This window comes from Saccopteryx leptura, chromosome 6 (genome assembly GCF_036850995.1).
Source record: "Saccopteryx leptura isolate mSacLep1 chromosome 6, mSacLep1_pri_phased_curated, whole genome shotgun sequence".
Classification (NCBI taxonomy): Eukaryota; Metazoa; Chordata; class Mammalia; order Chiroptera; family Emballonuridae; genus Saccopteryx; species Saccopteryx leptura.
The window spans coordinates 24,005,963-24,027,276 of NC_089508.1; the positions used below are offsets into that span (position 1 = coordinate 24,005,963).

The 21,314-nt window shown below is 41.0% G+C and overlaps 1 protein-coding gene across 1 annotated transcript in view; it reads left to right on the forward strand.

The window, feature by feature from the left end:
- Window positions 1-15,778: 15,778 nt before the first annotated feature.
- The window catches only part of SNW1 (SNW domain containing 1), a 30,611-nt gene continuing 25,075 nt past the window's right edge, over window positions 15,779-21,314 (forward strand). Inside the window, exons 1-2 of the mRNA XM_066341629.1 lie at window positions 15,779-15,846; window positions 20,679-20,832. Coding sequence (XP_066197726.1) covers window positions 15,833-15,846; window positions 20,679-20,832 — 168 coding nt within the window. The 5' untranslated portion in view covers window positions 15,779-15,832. The remainder of the gene's footprint in view (window positions 15,847-20,678; window positions 20,833-21,314) is intronic.

Genomic DNA, 21,314 nt, shown 5'->3' on the forward strand with positions numbered 1-21,314 from the left:
CAATCTATTTAAAGAAAGCTTTAAAATCTTATTGAAAGATACGAAAGATTTTAATAAGTCAAAACCTAAACAGTGTTCCTGAGACATAGAATTGTAAAGATATCAGCTTTCTCTCTAAGTTAATTTATGATCAAGTCAATGACAATCAATATTTCTACAGGCTTTTTAAAAAGAACTCAACAAAATAACTCTAAAGCTCATTTGGGAAAAAAATGAAGGGATCCTTGATCATACTTTTTATCACTTATTTATTCACTTAATAAATTTTGCATTTTACTTGAGTTTGCTTTTATAGCTTTATTGAGATGTATTTCACACTCCATAAAATGCACCTTTTTTAAAGTATTCAGATCAATGGATTTTAGTATATCTGCAGAGTTGTGCCACCATCAACACCATATAATTTTTCAACACTCCAAAAAAAAACCCTGTACCCACTAACAGTCACTCACCTTTCCCATCCCCCCACCCTCATCCCATCCAGTGGCAGGTAACTATTAATCTACTTCTTGTCTCTATGGATTTGTCTATTCTGAAAATTTTACTTAAAGAGAATTATACAATATCTGTTTTTTTGCAACCAGCTCCTTTCACTTAGCTTAATGTTTTCAAGGTTTCTGTAGTAAAGAATTCAATCTTCCCCAAACAGAGATCTGGCCTTTGTCCTCAGCTTCTGGGAAGTAATCACTAAGCTCCTGAAATGTCATGCCTAATAAGTGTCTTTGTTTGCCTTGGAGCCTTGGGGCACCAGATAGTCTTAAAAATATGACTTAGGATGGCAACTGGCCACATCAAATAGTTTTAGGGTGGAAGCTGGCCAGAAAGACCAGCAATGTGATTTAGCTTGGGGGCTATAGGTCAGTAGATGTCTGGAGGGGCTGGAGACTCAGATCAGCCACATGGGCAGTCATGTCTACTTGATGGAAATTCAATAAAACTATGGACACTGAGGCTCAGATGAACATTTGTGTACAAGTACTTGTGCATAAGTTCATGTTTCCATTCTCTTAGGTATATATACTGATATATATGTATACATGTATATATATTTATATATATACATGTATATATTTATATATGTGTGTGTATGTATACACACACACACACACACACACACACATGAGTAGAATTACCAGGTCATATGGTAACTCTACATTTAACTTTTTTTTTTTTTAAGATTTTATTTATTTATTATAGAGAGGGGAGGGTGGGGAGGAGCAGGAAGCATCAACTCCCATATGTGCCTTGACCAGGCAAGCCCAGGGTTTCGAACCGGCAACCTCAGCGTTTCCAGGTTGATGCTTTATCCACTGCGCCACCACAGGTCAGGCTACATTTAACTTTTTGAGGAACTGCCAAACTGTTTTTCCAAAGTGGCTATATATACCATTTTACAATACCACCAGCAATGTATGAGGCTTCCAATTTCTCCACATCCTCATCAATATTCATTATTGTCTGTCTTTTTATTTTAGCTATTGTAGTGACTATAAATTGGTATCTTATTGTAGTTTTATTTGCATTTCTCTGATTGCTAATAATGTTGAGCAACTTTTCATGTGATTATTAGCTATATATCTTCTTTGAAGAAACATCTATTCAGATTCTTCATCATTCTTTTAATTGGATTATTTCTCTTTTTCTAGTTAAATTGGTTTTTTTATATATATTCTGGCTGTAAGTTCCTTATAAGATATGATTTGCAAATGCTGTCTCCCATTCTGTAGGATATCTTTTCATTTTCTTGATAGTGTCTTTTGAAGCACAAAATGTTTTAATATTTATAAAGTCCAATTTTATTTAATTATTTTAACAGCTCATGCTTTTGATGTCATACCTAAAAATCCTTTGCCAAATCCAAGATCATAAAGATTTACCTCTATGTTTTCTAAAAGTTTTATTCTTCTAAGACTTACAGTTAGGTCATTGATCTATTTTTGGTTAATACTTATATAAATATATGGTGTACAAAAAAAATTCAACTTCATTCTTTTGCATGTGGATATTCAGTTTTCCAGCACAATTTGTTGAAATGATTATTCTTTTCCCATTGAATGTGTAAGGCCAGAGCCATGGCCACCATCACAGCCACCTGGCCCATGCAGGTTTGGGGGGGGGGGTTGTTTTGTTTTATTTTTTATTGATTTTAATTTATTGTGTTTACATAGATTCTAGTGTTGCCTTGAATGCATCCCCCCTTCCCTGTATTCCCCTCAACATCTTTCTTGTCCCCCTCCTTACAGTGCCCTCCCCTCTTCCCTTCAGGTTTATCCCATCCTATCATCCCCTTTCCCTCTGTTCTGTTTTCCTCCGGTCCCTTTGATCTCTCCTCTGTCTCAATTCTGTTCCTCAGATCACATTGTTCATTGGATTCCTGAAATGAGTGAAGTCATATGATATTTTTCTTTTTCTGCCTGGCTTATTTTACTTAACATAATATGTATAGTTTCCAGGTCCATCCATGTTGTTGCAAAAGGTAAGATTTCCTTCATTTTCATGGCCCCATAGTATTCCATTGTATATATGTACCACTTCTTTTTAATCCACTCGTCCACTGACGGACACTTGGGCTGTTTCCAGATCTTCGCTATTGTTAACAATGCTGTGATAAACATGGGGGTGCATTTCGCCTTTTGAAATAGTACTATGGTATTCTTGGGGTATATTCCTAAAAGTGGTATAGCTGGGTCAAAAGGCAGTTCGATTTTTAATTTTTTGAGAAATCTCCATACTGTTTTCCACAGTAGCTGCACCAGTCTGCATTCCCACCAGCAGTGCAGGAGGGTTCCCATTTCTCCACATCCTCACCAGCACTTATTCTGTATTGTTTTGTTGATGAGCACTGTTCTGAGTGGTGTGAGGTGATATCTCATTGTGGTTTTAATTTGCATTTCTCTAATGATTAGTAATATTGAGTATTTTTTCATATGCCTATTGGCCATCTGTATATCCTCTTTGGAGAACTGTCTATTCATTTCTTTTGCCCATTTTTTGTCTTCCTGATATTAAGTTTTACAAGTTCTTTATAAATTTTGGTTATTAACCCCTTATCAGATATATTGTCGAATATGTTCTCCCATTGTATAGTTTGTCTTTTTATTCTGTTCTTATTGTCTTTAGCTGTGCAAAAGCTTTTTAGTTTAATATACTCCCATTTGTTTATCCTGTCTTTTATTTCACTTGCTTGTGGAGATAAGTCAGCAAATATATTGCTGTGAGAGATGTCGGAGAGCTTACTGCCTATGTTTTCTTCTATGATGCTAATGGTTTTATGGCTTACATTTAAGTCTTTTATCCATTTTGAGTTTATTTTTGTGAATGGTATAAGTCGGTAGTCTACTTTCATTTTTTTGCAGATAGCTGTCCAATTTTCCCAACACCACTTGTTAAAGAGGCTGTCTTTACTCCATTGTATGTTCTTACCTCCTTTGTCAAAATATCAGTTGTCCATAAAGGCGTGGGTTTATTTCTGGGTTCTCTGTTCTGTTCCATTGATCTATATGCCTGATCTTATGCCAATTCCAAGCTGTTTTGTGTACAATGGCCTTGTAGTATAACTTGATATCAGGAACTGTGAAACATCCCACTTTATTCTCCCTTTTCAAGATTGTTAAGGCTATTCGTGTTAATTTTTGGTTCTATATACATTTTTGGAATATGTGTTCTATATCTTTGAAGTATGTCATTGGTATTTTAATTAGTATTGCATTGAATTTATAAATTGCTTTGGGTAATATAGACATTTTAATAATGTTTACTCTTCCTAACCATGAGCACAGTATATGTTTCCACTTGTTTGCATCTTCCTTAATTTCCTTTATCAATGTTTTATAGTTTTCCAACTACAAGTTTTCAATCTCCTTGGCTAAATTTACTCCTAGATACTTTATTTTTTTGGTTGCAATAGTGAAGGGAATTGTTTCCTCAGTTTCTCTTTCTGACAGTTCATTGTTGGTGTATAAAAATGCCTCTGATTTCTGAGTATTAATTTTATATCCTGCCACCTTGCTGAATTCATTTACCAGGTTCAGTAGTTTTTGACTGAGACTTTAGGGCTTTCTATATACAATATCATATCATCTGCAAATAATGACAGTTTTACTTCTTCTTTTCCAATTTGGATGCCTCTTATTTCTTCTTTTTGTCTGATTGCTGTGGCTAGGACTTCCAGAACTATGTTGAATAACAGTGATGAAAGGGGGCACCCCGGCCTTGTTCCTGATCTTAAGGAGATTGCTTTTAATTTTTGCCCATTGAGTATGATGTTCGCTGTGGGTTTCTCATAGATGGCCTTTATCATGTTGAGGTATGTTCTCTGTATTCCCACTTTGTTGAGAGTTTTGATCATGAATGGGTGCTGGATTTTATCAAATGCTTTATCTGCATCTATTGAAATTATCATGTGGTTTCTCTTCTTCCTTTTGTTTATGTGATGAATCACATTGATTGATTTGAGAATATTGTACCAGCCTTGCCTTCACAGAATAAATCCCACTTGATCATGGTGTATGATTTTTATCATATATTGCTGGATCCGGTTGGCTAATATTTTGTTGAGGATTTTAGCATCTAGATTTATCAGGGATATTGGCCTCTAATTTTCCTTTTTGTGTTGTCTTTGCCTGGTTTTGGAATCAGAATTATGCTTGCCTCATAAAAGGAGCTTGGAAGTCTTCCTTCCTCCTGAATTTTTTGAAATAGCTTGAGAAGGAAAGGAGTTAGTTCTTCTTTGAATATTTGGTAGAATTCACTTGTGAAGCCATCAGGCCCCAGGCTTTAGTTTGTTGAGAGTTTTTGATAACTGTTTCATCTCATTTGTTGTAATCGGTCTGTTTAGGTTTACTGATTCTTCCCGATTGATTTTTAAAATATTATATATTTCAAGGAATTTGTCCATTTCATCTAGGTTGTCTAATTTTTTGGCATATAGTTCTTCATACTATTTTCTTACAATTCTTTGTATTTCTCTTGTGTCTCTTATTATTTCTCTGCTCTCATTTCTAATTTTATTATTTGAGTCCTCTCTTTTTTTCTTGGTGAGTCTGGTTAAAGGTTCATCAATCTTGCTTACCTTTTCAAAGAATCAGCTCCTGATTTCATTGATCCTCTGTATTGTTTCTTTAGTCTCTATGTCATTTATTTCCACTCTGATCTTTTTATTTTATTTTATTTTATTTTATTTATTTATTTTTATTTTTTTTTTTTTTTTACAGAGGCAGGGACAGACAGACAGGAACGGAGAGAGATGAGAAGCATCAATCATCAGTTTCTCGTTGCGTGTTGCGACTTCTTAGTTGTTCATTGATTGCTTTCTCAGATGTGCCTTGACCGCGGGCCTTCAGCAGACCGAGTAACCCCCTGCTGGAGTCAGTGACCTTGGGTCCAAGCTTTTCTTACAAGTCTCAGTGTGGCTTCTTTGATGTTCCTTGGTTAAAGAGTTCTCTTAGTTTAGTCCAAAGTTGCTTTTTCCAGATGATGGATCTTAAAATTAAGTTGTAATCCACTTTGGTTCTGGGAGGTGGAAGTTGGTACGTTCGCCTACTCCATCGCCATGTTGCAGTCCCCAGGTTTGCGTTTGATTCAGACAGACGGTAATAAGACAATGGAGCCAAGAACTGGTGGGCCATTACTTTTAATCCTAGCTTGCACCTGGTGGGCGAGAAATGCACACAGTGAGAAAATACTTCTGTTTCCATTCAGGGCTCCCAAAGACACTGACTCATCTGAGTATTCCTAGAATCAAAGGTTTCTACCTCACCTCTGTTCTCCATCTCAGTCTTTTTTTTTTTTTTTTTTTTTTTCATTTTTCCGAAGCTGGAAATGGGGAGGCAGTCAGACAGACTCCCGCATGCGCCCGACTGGGATCCATCCGGCATGCCCACCAGGGGGCGATGCTCTGACCCTCTGGGGCATCACTCTGTTGCATCCAGAGCCATTCTAGTGCCAGAGGCAGAGGCCACAGAGCCATCCTCAGCGCCCGGGCAATCTCTGCTCCGATGGAGCCTCGGCTATGGGAGGGGAAGAGAGAGACAGAGAGGAAGGAGAGGGGAAGGGTGGAGAAGCAGATGGGTGCTTCTCCTGTGTGCCCTGGCCGGGAATCAAACCCAGGACTCCTGCACGCCAGGCCGACGCTCTACCACTGAGCCAACCAGCCAGGGCCCCCATCTCAGTCTTATTCACCTCTGTTCCCCATCTCCTTCTCTCTGCACAAACTCCGCAAAAAACTGCCTTCTTCTTCAGCACTCCATCATCTTGGCTGCCTCTCCTCTGAAAAATGCTGATGACCAAATCTGAGCAAGTGAAAGCCCACTCCCCACCCCACCCCCATGTGCTTTATCCTATAGCAGTGGTTCTCAAAGTGTGCACCCTAGAAGATTTCCAGGTGTGCCCTATGGTGTTCCAGAGAAATATGTGCCCAATAGGGACCAAAAAATCCAACAGGGTTTTTGTAGTTTAGATTTTTGGGTGACAAAGGTGTGGGGAATTTGCTGTAAGCTGACAGTCTGTCCAACCCACCACCTCACTTGTCTGATTAGGTTGCAATAGGCTGTTAAGCTGTGGTACTGGATTGTTTACACTACCCCCCCATGTTCCCCAGAAAGACTGGAGGCAAGTTTCTTCTATCCTTTGTTTGGTGTAAAGTTAAGATGATATGTATGATGGGGGGTTTTTGCACAATTAAGAGTAAAGAGAAATTCTTCAATGTATTGATGATTGCCTTTTAAATTTATAACCAAACATTGAAGAAATCGCTAGGACACATCAGGCTTATTGTATGGCCAGTAGCTACGGCCACCATCACAGCCGCCTGGCCCATGCACATTTACATTAGATTCAGACAGATGGGAATGAAACAACAGAGCCAATAACTGGTGGGCCATTACCTTTAATCCTAGCTTGCACCTGGCAGGCAAGTAAAAACACACACTGGGCTCCAAAACCCACTCATTCAGTGCTCACAAAGTTACTGACTTATCCAAGTTTCCTAGAATCAAAGGTTTTTAGCTCACTAGCCTTATTCACCTCTGTCCCCCATCTCCTCTCTGCACAAACTGCACTAACTGGCTTCTCCTTCAGCATTTCACCATCTTGGCTGCTTCTCCTGGCCTCCTCCATGTGGCCTTTCTCTGCTCTCTCCTCTAATGCTAATCTCAGGAATCCAGAGAGAGAGCAAGCTCCCAGTCTGCCCCACTTTATAGTGAAGAAACCAAAACCTTAATCCAATATACAACAAGGAAGTCTCTGATACAAAGTCACGTATCTGAGGCATAATGGGATTCCTCATGAGAGTGCACCACCCCACATCAAAAAGGGTGGAAAAGGCTTAGTCCCAAAACCAAGCCCCAAGCTACAAGGATCCTACCTGCCCACAGCCTGCCCCCAACACACATTAATATAATCACACCCATCCCAAGCAAGAAGGGCAACCAATACCATCACCTGGATCCGTGATGGTGAACCTTTTTATAAAAACCACCCACTTTTGCAGTGCTGGTCAACCTGGTCCCTTCCACCCACTTGTGGGCATTCCAGCTTTCATGGTGGGCCAATCGTGGCACCATTTGGTTGCTCCACTACTGACCACCATGAAAGCTGAAATGCCCACTAGTGGGTGGGAGGGACCAGGTTGACTAGCACTGTAAAAGTGGGCGGTTTTTATAAAAAGGTTCGCCATCACGAACCTGGGTGACAGGCTTCCACGTGGGCAGTGCTATCTTTAACAAAGTGAGCATAATATATTTTATCTGCCCAACACTCATGTTTCTTATAAACACAAGAATGAAAAAACTTAACACATTCTTACCAGGACCTGCCGAATTTACTAAATCTTAATGAAAATGTGTGTGTATATATGTGTGTGTGTGTGTGTGTGTGTGTGTGTGTGTGTGTGTGTGTGTGTGTGTGTGTGTGTATAAAGATAATTTTGTCATTTTTTTTATTTTTTAACTACTCTTTTTTATGAATTCTAAAAAGCATAACTCAGAAAAATGTTTTTTAATGTCATAAAAGCACATTTGGACTTTATATTTTTTCTTTAATATTTGACTTAATTATTATAACATATTTCTCAGAAATTTGTATAAAGTGCGCCAATTATTTTTAGGATTTTAAATGCACCCTGACTTCAAAAAATTTGAGAACCACTGCCCTATAGTGTAGAAATTAAAGTCTTTAAGTCCATATACAGATAAGGACATCTCTGATACAAAGCCACCTATCTGAGGCATAAATGGGATTCCTCATAAGAGCGCACCACCCCACATCATGTAATAGTCAAGGGTGTGGGAAAAAGCTTAGTTTTGAGAAGATCTTAGTATTAGAAGAATGTTGAAAAGATCTTAGTATTAAATGGGTGAGAAAGGCTTAGTCATAAAACTGAGCCTTAGGCTATAAGGACTTTGCCAGCTTACAGCCTGTCTCCCATTCCCCATGCAAACTATAAGCGAGCAAACATATACAGTATATCATATTTACAAACTTATTTGACTAACAGGATGGCTTTGGCATCCTGTCTTAGTCCACATGGACTGCTACAACAAAGCAGTGTATAAGCTGCTACAACTAGCTTATAAACAACAGATAACTCTGTAGGCCAGGAAGTCTAAACACAAGGTACACTTTTTCAGTTACTAAATAATCAATCTGTAAGTCTAACTAACCTCTTTATAAAGCCAGTAGCCATGGCCACCATCACAGCCGCCTGGCCCATGCAGGTTTGCATTTGATTCAAACAGATGGTAATGAAACAACGGAGCCAAGAACTGGTGGGCCATTACCTTTAATCCTAGTTTGCACCCAGCAGACAAGAAATACACACAGTGAGAAATCACTTCCCTTCCCACTCAGGGATCCCAAAGCCACTGACTTATCCGAGTTTTCTAGAATCAAAGTTTTCTACCTCACCAGACTTATTCACCTCTGTTCCCCATCTCCTTCTCTCTGCACAAACTCTGCACAAACTGGCTTCTCTTTCAGCACTCAGCCATTTTGGCTGCTTCTCCTCTCCTCCACGTGGCCTTTCTCTGCTCTCCCCTCTAATGCTAATCTCAAGAACTAAGAGAGAGCAAGCTCCCAATCTGCCCCATTTAGTAGTGTAGAAATCAAAACCTTTAATCCAATATACAAACGAGGAAGTCTCTGATACAAAGTCACTTATCTGAGGCATAATGGAATTCCTCATGAGAATGCACCACCCCCTATCATGCAACAGTTAAGGGTGTGGGGACAAGCTTAGTCTTAAAACTAAACCTTAGGCTATAAGGATCCTGCCTGCTTACAGCCTGTCCCCCACACTCAATGCAAACTATAAGCAAGCAAACATATACATCATATTTACAAACTTATTTGACGAACACTCTTCCTAACTTTAATAGAAACCAACATGTTTGTAAAGCCAGTAGCCAGAGCCACCATCACAGCAGCCTGGCCCATGCAGGTTCGCATTGGATTCGGACAGTCGGTAAAGAAACAATGGAGCCAAAAGCTGGTGGGCCATAATCTTTAATCCTAGCTTGCACCCGGTGGGCAAGTAAAAACACACACTGGCCCTGGCCAGTTGGCTCAGTGGTAGAGTGTCGGCCTGGCGTGCAGAAGTCCCGGGTTTGATTCCCGGCCAGAGCACACAGGAGATGCGCCCATCTGCTTCTCCACCCCTCCCCCTCTCCTTCCTCTCTGTCTCTCTCTTCCCCTCCTGCAGCCGAGGCTCCACTGGAGCAAAGATGGCCCGGGCGCTGGGGATGGCTCCTTGGCCTCTGCCCCAGGTGCTAGAGTGGCTCTGGTCACAACAGAGCAACGCCCCAGAGGGGCAGAGCATCGCCCCCTGGTGGGCAGAGCGTCGCCCCCTGGTGGGCGTGCTGGGTGGATCCCAGTCGGGCGCATGTGGGAGTCTGACTGTCTCTCCCCGTTTCCAGCTTCAGAAAAATACAAAAAAAAAAAATAATAATAATAAAAAAATAATAAAAATAAAAACACACACTGGGTTCCAAAACCCACTCATTCTGCGCTCACAAAGCTACTGACTTTTTTCAAGTTTCCTAGAATCAAAGGCTTCTAGCTCACCAGACTTACTCACCTCTGTTCCCCATCTCCTTCCTTCTCCCTGCACAAACTCTGCACAAACTGGCTTCTCACTCAACACTCCGCCATCTTGGTTGCTTCTCCTGGCCTCCTCCACATGGCCTTTCACTGCTCTCCTCTCTGCTCTCTCCTCTAATGATAATCTCAGGAACCAAGAGGGCAAGCTCCCGTTCTGCCCCCATTTTATAGTGAAGAAATCAAAACCTTTAATCCAATATGCAAAATACGGAAGTCTCTAATACAAAGTCACTTATCTGGGGCATGATGGGATTGTACCACCCCACATCAAAAAGAGTATGAAAGGGCCTGACCAGGTGGTGGCGCAGTGGATAGAGCGTCGGACTGGGATGCAGAGGACCCAGGTTCAAGACCCCGAGGTCGCCAGCTTCAGTGCGGGCTCATCTGGTTTGAGGAAAAGCCCACAAGCCTGAACCCAAGGTTGCTGGCTCCAGCAAGGGGTTACTCAGTCTGCTGAAGGCCCACGGTCAAGGCACATGTGAGAAAGCAATCAATGAACAACTAAGGTGTTGCAACGCGCAATGAAGAACTAATGGTTGATGCTTCTCATCTCTCTCAGTTCCTGTCTGTCTGTCCCTGTCTATCCCTCTCTCTGACTCACTCTCCATCTCTGTAAAAAAAAAAAAAAAAAAAAAAAAAAGAGTATGAAAGGCTTAGTCCTAAAACCAAGCCCCAGGCTACAAGGATCCTGCCTGCCCACAGCTCGCCTCCAACACACATTAATATCACCTGGGCTACAGGCTTCCATGTGGGCAGCGCCACCTTTAACAAAGTGAGCATGATATATTTTATCTGCCCAACAATGTTGCTTTTAATTTTTTTTTAAGATTGTGAAAGCAAATGAAAGACTTCTAAAAAGGTAAAACAGTAAGGTGTGGCAGTGCCACTTTTCACCAGAGAATGAAGTTTTAAATAAAGCAGTAATAACTGAAGCATAATAGCATCAGAGCGTAAAACACTGGCTTTGCAATAAACAAAAACATACATTGTATAGGAGAAAAGAATGTTAGTTGGAACTTACCCTAGAAATAAAATTGAGTTCAATTGCCTTACTTTTCTACAAAAGCTGAAGTTCAGAAAGTTTAAAAAATATTATTAAGGCCAATTAAATGAAGTCCAGAAAATAATAGTTACTTTTTGAGTCCTTACTCTATGATGGATATTGTCCTAAGCATTTTACATGATTAACTCATTTCATTGTCCCAACAACCTTATGAGATCAGATTATACTGTACTTACTTTCCCCATTTCTTGGCCAGTGACAAAACTGAGATGTTGGGCAGATAAAATATATTATGCTCACTTTGTTAAAGATGGCACTGCCCACGTGGAAGCCTGTTGCCCAGGTTATATTAGTTGCCCTTCTTGCTTGGAATGGGCGTGATTATGTTAGTGTGTGTTGGGGATGGGCTGTGGGTAGGCAGGATCCTTGTAGCCTGGGGCTTGGTTTTAGGACTAAGCCTTTCCCACCCTTTTAGATGTGGGGTGGTGCACTCTCATGAAGAATCCCATTATGCCTCAGATAAGTGACTTTGTATCAGAGACTTTCTTGTTTGTATTATTGGATTAAAGGTTTTGATTTCTACACTATAAAATGGGGGCAGACCCGGAGCTTGCTCTCTCTTGGTTCCTGAGATTAGCATTAGAGAGGAGAGCAGAGAAAGGCCATGTGAAGGAGGCCAGGAGAAGCAGCCAAGATAGTGGAGTGCTGAGTGAGAAGCCAGTTTGTGCAGAGTTTGTGCAGGGAGAAGGAAGGAGATGGGGAACAGAGGTGAGTAAGTCTGGTGAGCTAGAAACCTTTGATTCTAAGAAACTTGAAAAAAGTCAGTAGCTTTGTGAGCGCAGAATGAGTGGGTTTTGGAGCCCAGTGTGTGTTTTTACTTGCCCGCCGGGTGCAAGCTAGAATTAAAGATGATGGCTCACCAGTTCTTGGCTCCATTGTTTCATTACCATCTGTCCGAATCTAATGCGAACCTACATGGGACAGGCAGCTGTGATGGTGGACATGCTTATTGGCTTTACACTGAGAGAAAAGTTAAGAGACTTGCCCAGGGTGCAAAACTAGTAAATTAGGGAGCTGGGAAGAGAACCCAGGAAAGCTGACTCCAGAATCTGTGTAATTACTCCACCAGACTACTAGATAGTACTAATGTCACTTGTGGCTGTGGAGCCACAGCTAGTTAGAAATCAAGTTAGACCCTCGGTTCTCTGAGGACAAATTCCAGCATCTATCAGAAATAACAAAAGTATAATGAGTGAATTGTTCCTTGCAACCTGGAGCAACACCAATTCTGGCCTACACTGGGCTCTCTATTTATGAGCAAGCAGCTGCTAATTACCTATGATAATGACAGATAAATGCTACAAGAAGAGTCAACACAGTTGAACCCAACCCCTCCTCCCAACATGAGTAAACTACTTAGCCTTGGGGTATAAGATAGTCTTACTTTTGCAGTAGATTTGCCTTCTTCTTTTTTTTTTTAGATTTTATTTATTTTAGAGAGAGGAGATAGAGAGAGAGAGAGCAGAAAACATCAACTCCCATATGTGCCTTGACAGGACAAGCCTGAGGTTTTGAACCAGCGACCTCAGCATTCCAGGTCAACGCTTTTACCCATTGCGCCACCACAGGTCAGGCAGATTTGCCTTCTTAATTATGTTTTGCTAAGATTGCTATTAAAGTCAGTTGCCATTCTCTATATACCCCAAGGACAGTGAGGGACCATGACTAGTTGAAATGCTTCACACAGATGTGCCTCTGTAGAAAATGAGAGTGAATTTTAAAGCTGTTCTCCACCTTTTTCTTTCAATCCTACATCCCAGGTCTTGGTCTGTATCTTACTGATTTTCCACGTTAATTATTTTAACGTTGTCCTCAGTGGGCTTGTCTCTCATTGCTATAAAAACCCATTCTGCCTTAAGAAACATCTTTCTTGCCAGTTTCTTGGACCTAGGCTCTCTATTTAAGTCTTCCTTCAGCTCCAAATTGCCTGCTGAATTAAATCTATGCTCCTTGATCTTGGCTTCTGGGACCTTCTCTAATTTGCTCTTCTTTCATTCCCTTTTCAGAAATAACACATTCCTGAAACAGAGATTAAAGCAGATCGCTGTCAACCAAAATATTAACTATAATAACTAATATATTTGCATACTTTAGAATTGTCATAATCACTCTATGATATATACATACATATATATAATGCTTATCATATTAACTGTCTTATATAAATTCAAACTGAAGCTATGACAGTTAATATTATAGTCATGTTAACTGCCATATACTTATATATATTTTCAAATACAAGCTATGGCAGTTAACATGATAAGCATTTTAAGTTTGATAAATTTGGGGCCAAAAAAGCTAAGTGTCTCGACCATGATAACACAACTTATTGGTGAAGCTATAGCTTGAATTTATATTTTTAGATTTCCAGATCATCCTTATTACCCTTCACAATGTGATCAATAATCCTGTTTTTACCCCCCCCAAAAAAGTCTTTTTTCATTTGGCTTATATCCTGTGACAGGCAGGATGCTAAGGCATCCCCCAAAATCTCTTTCCTCATCGCCCCCAAGTGTACAGGCCCTGCTAAATCCCTGGGGCTGTGCATGTGATGGGGTATCAGTCCCCTGATTGTGTTAAATTACAGTAGTCCCCCCTTATCGGTTTCACATACACAATTATGCCATGAAGTGCCAAGATTTTCAGAAGAGATACACATAAAATCAAAGTTAAGTAAAATCTATGTAATCCTATATCTGCAGTTTGGGAAATATTGGTATGAAAGCATGATGTAGTTTCTCAAAAAATGTGCGTGTGAATTTTTTAGTTCTGTCCACCGCCTTACAAACAATAATCAACCTAGTAACACGAGCACTGGCAACATCCAGATAGTTTTCTCTAAATACCACTTTCTTGCTTAAAGGAGGGTTCCTTGGAGAAATGACCAATTCCAAGTCTGGGATAGAAAAAGTACCAGATGAACCTGGCTAGAACATCTTGTCACACCATAAATGGAGTCATCCTGTGCGTGGGCGGAAGGGGCGCTTCCTCTGTTGCTCAATCTAGTGTGTTTGGTTGGGAAATTCAGACAGCAATACACTTAGAGTTCATGTACCTTTCTGTATGTGTGTTACACTGCAATTGAAAGTTTGTTTCTACCTTTTCTCATGGAAACATTTAAACATATACAAAAGTAGAGAGACCACAATGAAGACCCATGTCCCCATTATCTAGCATCAACAGTGACAAAACTCGGGGCTAGTCTCATTTCATCTATACTCCATCCATTTTACTCTTTCCAATATTTTGAAGCAGATGCCATTTATCCTATCACTTCATTAAAGATTATGTTTAATCTATAAAATATGTAAAACACAATCTATCTAAAACACATATATACATATATACATAAATAATATACAGGAGTGTTCTATCAACACCAGGAGTAATCTCTAATTTGGGATGCAGTGAACAAGGAAACTAGTCAGTACAAAACAGCTCAATTGCAACATAGTACCCACAACCCTAGGGCCAGGCCCCTCTCTGACTAGAAAGCTCTGCTCGGTTTCTTGCAAGTCTCCCTTGCATATTCTCAGAGCCAGAGGGGAGCTGGTTTACATGAACAGCCTCTGGTCTTGGATTGTCCTCATGCAAATGAAGCCTCCAAATCCTCACAGTTTGATTGGTCTAAAAGGCACTTTCCTGATTGGTCAGAATAGAGCCACTTTGATTGATCAGAGCTGCACAGCTCTGATTGGATGGGGAAAGCCTCAGTCCTATTGGCTGAAATAGTATTCTGGAACCTCCTTTATTTGGGCTCTCTGAGCCAACAAAAAGACAGCAAAAAGGCAGGTCAGTGTAGGTTTCATCTTTGTGAAGTGCAGTGTGCTGATAGAGCACTGTGTAGAAACGCTGCTAGCCTGTTTTGTTTAAATCTGAGCCCAGTTAGTCACTGTGAGGCCTTTGCTTTGTTTTAATTTGAGCCCAGTTAGTTTCTGGGCAAACCCTTTGGTGTCTTCTTTCTCAGGTTCACAGTTCTGAAGGTACCTTACTAAGCATCACACAATACGTCCCCAGGAGAATGTTTTAGGGGATTGGGGTCTGGTGGTAAGGAATAGCATTTAAAGAACAATTTTGAATGTAAATGTTTCCAGAATGTCCAAGAACTCTTCATTCACCACGATTTTCTGTTGTTTTAAAACCCCTCATCCTGGCCCTGGCGGCTTACTCGCTTGGTTAGAGCTAGTCCCAAGACAAAATTTCAGGATCCCCTGGTCAGGGCACATACCAGAGACAACCAGTGACTGCACAACTGGGTCTCTCTCCCCCCCCCCACCTTCTCTCTAAAAGCAATCAAAAGGAAAAAAAACTTCATCCTTTTATTTAACGTTGGTCTCTTGTATTTGGCACTCCTATAAAGGAAGTTGGACTGAGTAGGGAGTATAATAAAGCGGCTTAAAAGGCTGCTTCGTTATTTTGCCTAGGTAACGCCCTGTCATTTTACAGCAGATAAGTGATACATTAGCTGTCTGCAACTGAGTCCCCGTCCCATGACAACAACTTGGTCTGGTTAGAATAGAACCGAATTGTGGTCTTACTCGGAGAACTACAAATCCCAGAAAGCCCTACGGCCAGGGAGCCTACGTAATGCGCGCTTCTTCCTTTTCCTAACTCGTCTGGGAGAAACACCCGCCCCGCGTTGCTGTCGCTCGCGCTGGAAGCAAGCGGAAGAAGATGGCGCTCACCAGGTGGGTTGTTAATTCGAGCCCTCGATACGGAAGGGTTTGGGAGTACCCACTTTTTTCATTTCTCTGTCCACACTCTCCAAGCGATGACCCAGGCGCTGGCACCGAGCTACATGGGCCGAGATCACGACTAGACCCTCCTGCCGGCCACCGGAGCGACTAGGCCTCGCCGAAGCTGGGGTCTCTCCTAAGTGGCTTCCCGGGTTGTGTGCGCCCTCAACGAGGGCCGAAAGCAGCGGCGTAGCGAATAGTTCTCTGCCTTCAGGCTGCCGAGGAGTCGCACTTGTGTTTCGCTTAAGCATCGTGGCGGGTGTGGAGAGCGCTTCCCTCGGGTCCGCGGCTCGGGTGGGCGCGATGGTGGGGTGGAGGGCAGTGGTTTTTTGTGCGGAGTGAAGCCGGCGGGAAGCGACTGCCTTGGCTGAGCCGTTTGTCAGCCGAGGTGCGGGGCGGTCTCAGGGGTCTCGGGCCCGAAACCAGGACTCCTTGGTAGATTGTCGGAACGCGCGCTAGAAAGAAATTTTAAATTAGCCACAGTAGTGGCCGCGGTCCTACTAACTCGCGCCGCCGCCCCGCACTTTCACTTTATTAGGCCTTAGAATTTCTTCCGTAAATAGAACCACTTCAGATTTTTTGCTCTTCCGGGTTACCTTGGTAACCGCGGGTAAAACGGTCCCTGCCTTGAAGGAAAAGATGCTTGAAGTGGGATATTCCACGGAGTTACGTAACTCCTCCTAGTCCGCGGCCTTGCTGCCCCATCTGAGTAGAAAAAACTTTCCGCGCAAACAGTGGAAAAAGTCGAGAGTCAAAGAGGTGTTGTAAAGAGAGGAATCATTTTAGGACTTCGGCCTGAGCTCCCTAAACACGCTTCGTTCTCTTCACACACGTATTTCCTGTGCCAGTTACGAAGCCTAAAATGTTTGAACTTTTGGGGGGGAATTAATTTTTGGTGCTTTGTTCCATCCTAGGGCACCTTATGCATACATAAGGAAGTCTGAGGCTTTGGCTGCAGGGAAGGTGGTGAACAAGGCATAATACAGATATGAAATGGAGAACCCAGAGTGCTTATTTATGTCATATTAACCTTAAGTGTGAAAGAGTTAGGTGGAAGGAGCGGAATGAACTGAAGTTTTCTTTAGTAAATATTGTGGGCTTCAAACATTTGATTGAGTGCCCTCTGAGTGGGAGGCACTGGGACACAGACGAGTGGAGTTATGAGGAATGGTTTCATGGAAAAGGTAAAATTTGGAAAGGGCACGCAGGGAAAATACCAGAGATGATGTGGGCATTGTGTGCTTAAAATTGCAATGGCAGAGTGCAGTCTATATAGAGCTTGTCTTGGGGACTGCTTAAGCTTTCTGACTTTGTAGGGTTCTAATGGATTTGATTTTTAGAGATGGTCTCAAGTTTCCAGATGAAATGTTATTTCCAAGATCTACCCGGGATTAACAGCAGGGACTTGACATACTGATGTGTTAGTCTTGTTGTCACCAATGGTTGTTACTAACTAAAGATTTAAAGTCATAATGGTTTAATTGTCTAAATTCAAGTGTATTTAAGGTTATGTATCTAATATCACTTGCATAAGATGCTTTCTTAGCAAAGAGGAAGAGGTACACTAAAATATCTCAACATGGCACTGTCAACATTTGGACGGGATAATTCTTTCTTTTATGGAGCTGTCCTGTGCATGGTAAGATGTTTAGGAACATCTTTGACCTCTGCCCACTGAATGCGGGTGACAACCCTACCCTTTCCACCTCCAGTTCCCAAATCCTGACAAAATGTCTCCAGACATTGTCAGTCATCTACACTGTTGACATTTTGCCCCCAGTTGAGAACCACTGAGTAGACTTTCTGCTTGGGTATGCATCCCTCTATGTACCTCTCCTCCCCCTTGCCTGCCCCACACCAGGAGTGTGCTTCTTTGTGAGAACGCCCTTTACAGGGAACAATAAAGTTAAGACCCTCTGAAACGCTAGAGTATGTTATGATCGTGATCCAGGCCAGTTTACCTGTTTACTGGATTGTCCAGACTCTGCTTCAGCAGGCTGCCTGCATTTTGATCATTTTAGTGACCTGTTCTTCCAACAGAAGGTAAAGAAAACTGAAACAGTAAATATTTTGGCTTCTTTGTAACTGTCTTTGTATCCGTCCTATGTATTGAGTACATATGGTTTGCTGAAAATAACTATGGGAGAAGCCCCAAACTTTGGACTCCATTTGTTCATTCATTCATCCATTCATTTATTCCATTATTTGTTGAAAGTCTGCCATGTGCCAGGCACTATTGCCCGTGAAGGTTTTACAGTATTGAATCCATGAGGCAAACTTCTTGTCCTCACAGAGCTTACATTCTAGGAAAGGCAGCCAATATATGAATAAATAAATTAATAATGAAATTTTAGGTAGTATTAGCAATAAAATAAAGATGTCAGGTGGAGTGCTGTTTTGGATGAGGTGATCATAAAACAGCTCTAGGGAGGTGTAATTGATCAGAGACATGAATGCCAAGAAGCAAGCACTCAATGATCTGGGGAAGAGTTTTCTATAAAAGCACTGTACTATTCTTAGTAAGTAAATAGACTTTTATAGCAGAGGGCCTGAAATAGCTCAAACAAAGGCAGGAAAGCTATAGTGGCATAAAGATGGTGAGTATGAACGGTAGAGTGGATTTCTCCTGCAGACATTTAAGTAGCACCTGCTGTGAACTAGCCAGTGCCAGGAGAGTTAGGGATGAAAGAACTCAAAGGCTTGATTTCTGTCCTCAAGTTGCTTCCAGTATAGTAAGGGGGGGAAAGGGTAAATGAAGAGATGATTGCAAAACAGTACCGTAGATGTTATAATAGTGGTACCTAGAGGGTCTTGTGGGAGTACGGATGAGGACAACTAGCTCAAACTAGAAGAATCAGACAGCTCCAAATAACCAGATAATTACAGAACACAGTTTGAATGGTAACTAATGTGCCAAGTGGTTCATGAATTTTCTCATTTAATATTTATAACAACCCTATGATATAGGTAGTCTTTTTATGCGTGCGTGTGTGACAGAGATACAGATACAGAGAGAGGGACAGTTAGGGACAGACAGGAAGGGAGAGAGATGAGAGGCATCATTTCTTTGTTGTGGCTCCTTAGTTGTTCATTGATTGCTTTCTCATATGTGCCTTGACTGGGGGTGGGGGGGTAGGGACTACAGCAGAGCGAGTGACCCCTTGCTCAAGCCAGCAACCTTGGGCTCAAGCCAACGACCATGGGGTCATGTCTGTGATCCCACGCTCAAGCCAGCGACCCCACACTCAAGCTGGTGAGCCCACGCTCAAGCTGGCTTCTTCGGGGCTTTGAACCTGGGTTCTCTGCGTCCCAGTCTGATGCTCTATTCCCTGAGCCACCGCCTTGCCATCAGGCTGTAGGTAGTCTTTTGATCTGCCATAACAGATGAGAAAACTGAGGTTCAGAGATGTCAATAGCTTATCTAGGTTAGTAAAAGGCATAGATAGGATTTGGACTCCAAGCTTTTAGCCATCACAGTACCTGACATCCGCCCTCTGCACTGCATTAGATCCCTCTGATATATACTGTCATAGCACTCTCAACTTTTCCTTTCTTACTTAATATAATCTGTAGTTAAGGATTTGTGTGATTATTTGATTGTCTTTCTCCCCTGCAAAACTCTAAGCTGTATTTCTCAGTATAGTCTCATTGCCTACTTAGCACAGTGCCTGCGCTCAAGTCATCAATAAATATTTTTAAATAAATTAGCTGTACTGCTTATTCAGTTATACTTACTAGCCAAGAATTACAAAGGAACCTTAACTTTTCCATTAAACATATCACTTATCTGCTGTAATTCTTTTATGGTACTTTTGGTTATCTCTGTAATAACATCATACTTTAAAGTTGTTGGAAATGATTTAGTAGTGACTTTCAACTGATGTGCTGTGGAAGTCTCAGTAGTGTGCTATAAGAAGTTTTAAAACATGCAATACCCAACTGTTTCATCAGGAGCACTAACCTCTTTCACCTTAGGTTGTCGATAAAACAATGACAAGGGCCAACGCAATAATAGCTATCCAGTGTGCCTGAATCAAAATTATGCCTATATTTTGTCAGATAGGCAAAAAGTATATTTTTTGGTGTGCTACAGAATTTTATTAATTAGTTTATCTTATTTATGTGTACCATGAGATGAAAAAGGTTGAAAATTGCTGGTTTAGAAAGGCTGTTTTGAGTATAGAATGACAAATTACATCTTTAGGCTTTAAATCTTTGATCTTTTAAGTTTTAAGTTGCATTCTAAACTAGATACACTTGGGAAAGTACACTTAAATATGCAACTTGTGTTTCTTTCTCTTGTCAGCTTCTTTGTTAGATTCAGTTTTAATCTTTGTCCTTTTATATTGACACTAAAATAGTTACAAGTAAGAAACATAAGATAGTTACAGAGTATAAGACTAACAAAGACACTAAGAAAACCCTGTACTAGACATTTGGACCCTGAGTAATTAAGAATGATTATTTTCTTGTTACCAGAGAAGAAATGTGGAAGCATAAAAACTCAATAGTTTGTCTAATATGTGAAATTTGTTAATTTTTGTTTCTGGGCACCATTGGCCTGCATTCTAGTCTAATGTTTTTACTGTATGTCTCTGAAAACTTATTTCTTTCCAGGTATAACAAAATGACTGATAATGAATACATCCTTAGGTCATCAAATAGTTTGCTCTTTTGCTCAAAGGAAAAAGGCTTAAAGAAAAATAGTCTCTGGTAGCCAAATTGCAGTAATCAAATTAATTATGTTTCTTTTTAATTCTGATTTTTATTATCTTTGCTCATAGCTTTTTACCTGCGCCTACTCAGTTATCTCAGGACCAGCTTGAGGCTGAAGAAAAGGCAAGGTCCCAGAGGTCACGGCAGACCTCACTGGTCTCCTCCCGAAGAGAACCTCCCCCATACGGGTACCGGAAAGGCTGGATACCTCGATTGTTAGAGGTAAATATGGGTCTGCAGTTTGGATATTAAATTGTGCTGAAATTTATAGAAGTACCTTTATAAAATAAGTTTTTTTGTAAAATAAGTTTAAACCTTAGAATCTCCACGTATGGATGTCAGCATGATAGAAATTCTGGTTGTGAGCTCTCTGGACATGTACTTCCCTCAGAAAATATATCTTTTACTTTTTCTTACTTATTGTCTCTGCTGCGGTGTGATCACTGGAGAATTGTACTGCGAAGTTTCTCTTCTTATGTCAGAACATTAAACATGCACAAAAGAAACTAATATACCTTTTATAAATCTAGGGATTATAGCATATGGAAAATAATGGAAAGTAAGAGGAAAAGTGAAAGAATGATTTCATGCTTGTGTACTTTTCTCCCCGGGCCCACCCCTTTCCGGTATGCACAATACAGAACCCTGAAGAGAGCTCCCTCCAGGGAAAACTCCAGCAGCACTGTTCTGATTTCTTGCCCACT